Genomic DNA, 6,810 nt, shown 5'->3' with positions numbered 1-6,810 from the left:
AGATTTGTAGGAACAAAATTAGGAAGATATTCTTTTTCTATTTTAAGGATAGTTTATTTGTTCAACAAATAACATTTATGTCGTGTTTTTCCAATATAGTCGAATAACAATTAGTCGCATTTGTAAATATAATTAAATTCTAAAACAAATAGATTATCGAGAATTTAAAACTATAATAGCTTACATATTATAAATATCATGTACACAAAATAGATTATGATTAGTTTGTGATAGTTGATAAATATGCATCTTGAATTTTAATATTTTAGTGATAATCCATTTTATTGATATGAAATTAAAAGCATATCAGAATCATCCGACCGTTCGTTAAGATACATCGATTCTTCTCTCTTCCAATTCATTCGCTCTCTGATCATTACAAGAGAAATTAATCAATCATCACCGAATCATCTGCTGATTTAATTACAGATAAACACAACTTCATCTGGATTTATAAACCCTAGTTCTGCGATTTTCTTGGATGAAATCAATCCAATGCATTGGTGTTGCAGCAAGAGATTGAATCATAATCATTGTAGTATAAACAGCAACGAATCTCATCAATCTGGTTTTGGTTCTGATTATGATGAAACCCATTCGGGGGAAGTTATTATTTGCCCTCGACAATATCAATCGAAGAGAGACTTCGTCGTCGTCGGTGGTTTTAGGGCTTTTTTGATAGAGAAAAAAAAATAATAATTAGGGGATCATTATGCAGCTACACTTCTCACCTAGTATGAGAAGTATAACGATATCGAGCAGCAATGGATTTATTAAATTGATGAAGATCAAGGTCGCAGCTCGTCATATTTCATACCGTACTCTGTTTCATACCATCCTCATTCTCGCGTTCTTGTTGCCATTCGTTTTCATCCTCACTGCCATTGTTACCCTTGAAGGTGTCAACAAGTGCTCCTCAATTGGTACAACACTTGCTCTACTCTTTTTTCGTATCAGTCTTATGTTATGCATATACGTCTGTTCAATGTGAAACTCAGATCGCTTTGTAGATCTTGCTGTGTTTTCATTCTTCTTTTTTTGTTTTGTTGCTTCCTGATTGCACCAATGGTGACTTGATTAGTAGAAGCTAACCTAGTAATTTTTGTTGTTTCTAGATCTTGATATTCAGTCAGCCATGAAAATGTTATGTATGAGCAACTTATAAATTTATGAACCATTGAACCTACTTTCATTGTTAGGTAAAGAACGCAGATCATTATCTCTTCTCTCACGTTTATCTACTTGCTTCCCTTGACCCATGAAATTTACCAAAAAGAAAAAAACTTTTTCCGAATGTTCTATAAAACCTGAAACAACTTAGTATTTGTAATCACTGTATGAAATTTTCTCTTTCTCTTTCACAACAACTTAGATTTGTTTATATCTTATTAATCAATTATATAATGCTTCAGATTGTTTAGGAAGGCGTTTGGGACCAAAGCTTCTTAGGAGGGGTGATGATTCAGGGGTAAAAAACTAAAAACTAAAAACTCAACCACTTAATCTCTTCATTTTCATATATAATAAACTGATCATTCTAATGATGTTCAAATTTCAAAACAGAGGCTTGTTAGTGAACTTTACAATCTTCTTAATCAAGTGAACTCTGTAGAAGTCCAAGATGATGTAAAACTCCCTGATAACTTCACACATCTTGTCACAGAAATGAAAAGCAACAAATATGATGCAAAAGAATTTGCTGTTATATTGAAACAAATGGTATGTAAGATAAAACTTATAAGTTATAACAATGAAGAAACATTATCATTAACTTAATTTCTGTTTTTTATTTCAGATGGAAAGATCCGAAAAGGAGATTAAAGAATCAAAATTTTCAGAAGTAATGAACAAACACATTGCAGCAAGTTCAATCCCAAAATCTCTCCACTGTCTTTCCCTCCGTTTAACCGATGAATATTCCTCCAACGCCCATGCAAGGCGGCAGTTACCCTCACCGGACCTCCTCCCGCTCCTCTCCTCCACCTCCCACCACCACTTTATTCTCTCAACCGACAACATCCTGGCGGCATCAGTGGTGGTCAACTCTGCCATCCAGTCATCTTCTTCACCTGAAAAAATCGTCTTTCATGTCATCACTGATAAGAAAACATATGCAGGAATGCATTCATGGTTTGCTTTGAATTCTCCATCTCCTGCCATTGTTGAAGTCAAGGGTGTTCATCAGTTTGACTTTTTGACCAGAGACAATGTTCCTGTTATTGAAGCTGTGGAGAGTGATGATGGGGTTAGGGGTTATTATTATAATGGGAATCATGTTTCAAGGGAGGAGTTTAGGGGTAATTTGGGGATTTCACCGAGGGTATTTGCGTCCAAGTTGCAGGCGAGAAGTCCGAAGTATATTTCGGTGTTGAATCATCTTCGCATTTATTTGCCAGAGGTAATCAGAATAATTTATGTTGGTTAAAATATAAATTTATTTTTTTTCTTGAAAAAGACCTTGTGGTTTCTTTTTTTTAAGAAAAAACCCTCAAGTTTTTAAATTTTATCGCAAAAAGCCTCCGCCTTTTAATTGTTTCTGAAAAAACCATCAACTCTTTATTTTATTTTTGGGTTAATCTCATAAAAGACCTTGTATTTTGTATTTTGTATTTTTTTTTCCGGATTAAACCTGAATTTTGTTTCTTTTTTTTTAAAAGGACCTTGCATTTTTCTTTCATTTTTTTTTTCGATCCGGCTCTTTTAGTCGTTTTTTTCCTGAAAATACTTGTAAAATGTGAGGGTTTTTTTTAGGAAAAACTAAAATAGTTGAGGATTTATTTGGAAACATTTTGAAGGTTGAGGGTCTTTTTTTCGGAAAAAAGACTAAGTCGAAGGTTTTTTTCGGAAAAAATGAAAAAAAAATATAAGGTCTTTTTCATGAAAACAGTAAAGATGAGGTTTAATCCGAAAAAAACACAAAGTATAAGGTCTTTTATGAGATTAACCCTTCCGAAAAAAACCATTAACTTTTTATTTTATTTTTTTCCGAAAAAAATCCTCAAATTTGACAAGTTTTTGCGAGAAAAACAGCCAAAAGGACCAAATCAGGAAAAATGAAAAAATACAAGGTCAATTTCATGAAAAAAAAATAAAGTTAAGGTTTAACCCAAAAAAAACACAATATATAGAAGGTCTTTCATGATATTAACCCAACTTTTTAAAATACTTTTTTCCCTTAATAAAAAGTTTTTTGAAATATCAATATTGTAAGTTGTAATACAGTAATTGAAAGAAATGATGAACAAGTGTTGTGTCTTATATTCCTTTCAAGTTTCAACAATCCTATAATATAACAATAACAACACAGTTTGCTTGATTTATTTAATGATGTAATAATAATTAATATGAAGAAAACAAAAGTAGGATTCTATTTATATATATATATATATATATATATATATATATATATATATATATATATATATATATATTGTTATACTTAATTCTCCTCAGCTGTTCCCAACCCTTGAAAAAGTGGTGTTTTTAGACGATGACATTGTGATACAACGTGACTTATCTCCACTTTGGGATGTTGACCTTGGTGGAAAAGTCAACGGAGCAGTTGAAACATGTAAAGGTGAAGACACATGGGTCATGTCTAAACGCTTTAAAAACTACTTCAACTTTTCTCACCCATTAATCTCAAAACACTTAGACCCTCAAGAATGCGCATGGGCTTATGGGATGAATATGTTTGACTTAAAAACATGGAGAACCACTAATATTAAACAAACCTACCACACTTGGTTAAAACAGGTAAATTATTTTCATATATTCATATTCATGTAACTCAATATTAATTACAATGTTTTATATTTAATTTTAGAATTTGAAGTCGAATTTGACATTATGGAGACTTGGGACACTTCCTCCAGCTTTAATTGCGTTTAGAGGTCATGTTCATGGGATTGACCAATCATGGCATATGTTGGGGTTAGGCTACCAAAACAAAACTAACATTGAAAATGTAAAAAAAGCGGCTGTGATCCACTACAATGGTCAATCTAAACCATGGTTAGAAATAGGATTCGGACATCTTCGCCCTTTTTGGTCTAAATACGTTAACTACTCCAATGATTTTGTCAAGAGTTGTCATATCTTGGAGTAGGATTATTTTTGTCGATATTTTAGAAGAGAAGAGAACCAAATTTGAGTATATAGAGATATTTTTTTTTGGTATGTAACAAATCGATTTGAGTACATTTGTATGATTTTTGAGATTAACGTTTACAATGTGTAGTAAATTCTTTTTGATCAATTGAAAACGTATCTTGATTTCTTTCCCACTTGCATACAATCTTTGAAAACGTATTTTGAGTCCATGGTTTTTACCCGATCTAAATGACACTCCTTAATATGAAGAACACTCGACCAAGGAATTGATTATGAAAACCACAAGTTTGCACTAACATGATTATGGAGCTTCTCATTTACCTTTTTGTCATTCTTTATCCCAAAAAAAAAAAGAAAAAAAAACAATTTACCCACGTGTGATGGTTCTGGATGGTTTTAGCATTGATTGTCAAAAGGTTCAAATTTTTTTTTTTTTTAACATTGGAATGATTATATATTAACACGTTAGCAAATAGCCAAAAAAAGGATTACAAAGAACAATCAACATTTGCTTTCCTATTCCTATTGACATACCACAAATAAGAACAATCAACAATCAAATCAATTAAAGTAACAGTGTTTAAAGTCATTGAAAACCATGAATGATCTCCAACAATACCCTTTTAAGTAGTTCTTTGCTTGGTTGATGATATATTTTGCAATATTTTTGAAATTGTTTTTCAAGGAAAAAATAAATGCAGTTATGAGTTTGGAATATGGTAAGTTGGGTATGACAAGAAACCCATTATTCAAGTGGTATGATATGTTTGTATTAAATTTGTTATAGGTTCTTGGTTCTTTCTTTATGGTTGGGTGCTATTTTTGTTGGAGAATATTGAATTGAATTATTGTGCCCTTTTTTGCCAATAAAAAAAGTGATAGTTAGTCAAATATTTGAAAAGATAATAATAATAATAAGACATCTTAAATACTTAAGGGACCATATTTTGGTATTTCGTAATTTGCAATGATCACCGTTACCAAATGATTAATATTTTGTGATATAGAATATAGAGTATATACAGAATATGATCGATGTGTTAACTAGAAACATCACTATGGTTATGTTTGTAAAATTAAACCTAGCTAAAATATTGATATTTAAATATGTGGAGCGTAATAAACTAATAATTAATTCATAATCATTGCAATTTCTACATGTTGGGACAATGACAATCAGTTTTATTATTGTTTTGTAATCTTTTTCAATTTTAATACATTAAATTAAATTATTTCCTTATGTGGTGGTATAAATATTTGGAAAAAATTATTTCACATGCAAAAGGTTGGATAGTCTCACTGTCATTCAATCATGCTGGATTTTATTTAATTGGATTTTAGTATTAGTTATATTAAAAGAAAATGATAATCATTTCAAAGGTAATTGTTACTGAAATACATGTGTCATATAACATATTTTTGTATTTCAAATTTACGTATGATTTAATTCATTACTCTAAAAATATATATACTAAACAAATGCTCATTTCATTAAAAACATTTCAAACTATAATAAGAAATTATGACCATTGAATAAAAATTTAGAATACTAAAAAAATTTATTCACCACAACCGTAAATCAACAATTTCAGTTAGTAGTTGCTAAGAAAAACTAATAGAGATAAAAACTTAATTACAATAAATCTTGCACTGTTTAGAAAAAATGAAAAACTTATTATTCTTAGGATAAAAAAAATGAGAAATTGATTTATTAGGATAATTAATTTATTTTTCTAAGTACATTAAGGTATTTCCTTTAAAATTACGAACTCGTTATGTCTAATGATTACCCGGTTAGAACTTTAAAGATGCACTAGCTTACTTTAGATGATTGATTTATGATACTATGTGCTAGTTGGTTGTTTGTGTTTTCTTGAGTTTTTGTATTGATATTAGTATATTAAGGGTTGGCCGATTTAAAATTTTGAAACAATGGTATTATATGAACAAGTTTAACAATTTGGATGGTCGAACATGAATTTTTTTTTTCCTAGATGTGAACAAAAACAATAGTTCATTACCCTTATGGGTAATTATTTTTGCCACATATATGCCATATAAGTTGTAGCTTGCTACATCTGGTCATAATGGTCATATGTGAATACTTCCAATAAGTTCGTTGTGATATTCCTGAATTTAGGTCATAGACTGTGAACAGTTAATTCACAGTAAATCTCTTTGTAATTTAACTCATTGAGTTTTAGTTCATATAATGTAAAAATGAGTTCATTTCAAATATTATAAGATATCATATGATATCTTACTTCCAAATGTGTAAACCGACAAACAAATTAAACCGCTCAAACTGTAACCCTAGTTAATGTGTCTGAAAAACTGAAAATTCGTATTACGCGGTTGTGAGCAAAGAAAACAATAATATCATAATACATGTTCCACTGTTTCCGAAAATATAAATAACGTCCAAAAGGGAGTTCGTATGCAAAATATACGACAGTTATAAGAAAACAAACAATAAAACACCGACTTTCATTAAACTGCTAAAATCGAATTAATCTGTTGAGGCACTTGCATAACTCCGATGGAAATTCCGAGAGCGTTTTTGGACTCAGGCTACAGTCTAATATTTAATTTCATACTCAAAATATTTTTAGCAAAAATATTTGAAAAGGTCGAAAAATCGAGTGTTCAGGTCATTTAGACGTGAAACTTTAAATGCGATTGCCCGGAGCTCCATAA

General features: G+C 30.4%; 1 protein-coding gene across 2 annotated transcripts; it reads left to right on the top strand.

The window, feature by feature from the left end:
- The first annotated feature begins 291 nt into the window (after window positions 1-291).
- Window positions 292-4,279, top strand: LOC145093327 (putative galacturonosyltransferase 14). 2 transcript variants are annotated; one of them, XM_079031434.1, is made up of 6 exons: window positions 292-923; window positions 1,422-1,468; window positions 1,564-1,719; window positions 1,796-2,398; window positions 3,454-3,756; window positions 3,827-4,279. In XM_079031434.1, the coding sequence occupies exons 1-6, from the start codon at window positions 713-715 to the stop codon at window positions 4,106-4,108; spliced, it is 1,602 nt and encodes a 533-aa protein (XP_078887560.1). In that variant the 5' UTR covers window positions 292-712; the 3' UTR covers window positions 4,109-4,279. The 2 variants fall into 2 exon arrangements, with proteins under 2 accessions (XP_078887560.1, XP_078887559.1); XM_079031433.1 differs by having other exon boundaries at window positions 293-923; window positions 1,413-1,468.
- Window positions 4,280-6,810: the final 2,531 nt, after the last annotated feature.

The sequence above is a fragment of the Lactuca serriola genome, chromosome 3, assembly GCF_051521515.1.
Source record: "Lactuca serriola cultivar US96UC23 chromosome 3, Lser_US96UC23_V15, whole genome shotgun sequence".
Lineage (NCBI taxonomy): Eukaryota > Viridiplantae > Streptophyta > Magnoliopsida > Asterales > Asteraceae > Lactuca > Lactuca serriola.
The sequence above is the reverse complement of the archived record's forward strand: the minus strand, read 5'-3'. Positions and strand labels throughout refer to the sequence as shown.

Coding starts and splice junctions, on each gene's coding strand:
- LOC145093327 (XM_079031433.1), top strand. CDS start 713: ATGCAGCTACACTTCTCACCTAGTATGAGAAGTATAACGATATCGAGC. Junction 1,469..1,563: donor GGAGGGGTGATGATTCAGGG/GTAAAAAACTAA, acceptor ATTTCAAAACAG/AGGCTTGTTAGTGAACTTTA. Junction 3,757..3,826: donor ACCACACTTGGTTAAAACAG/GTAAATTATTTT, acceptor ATTTAATTTTAG/AATTTGAAGTCGAATTTGAC.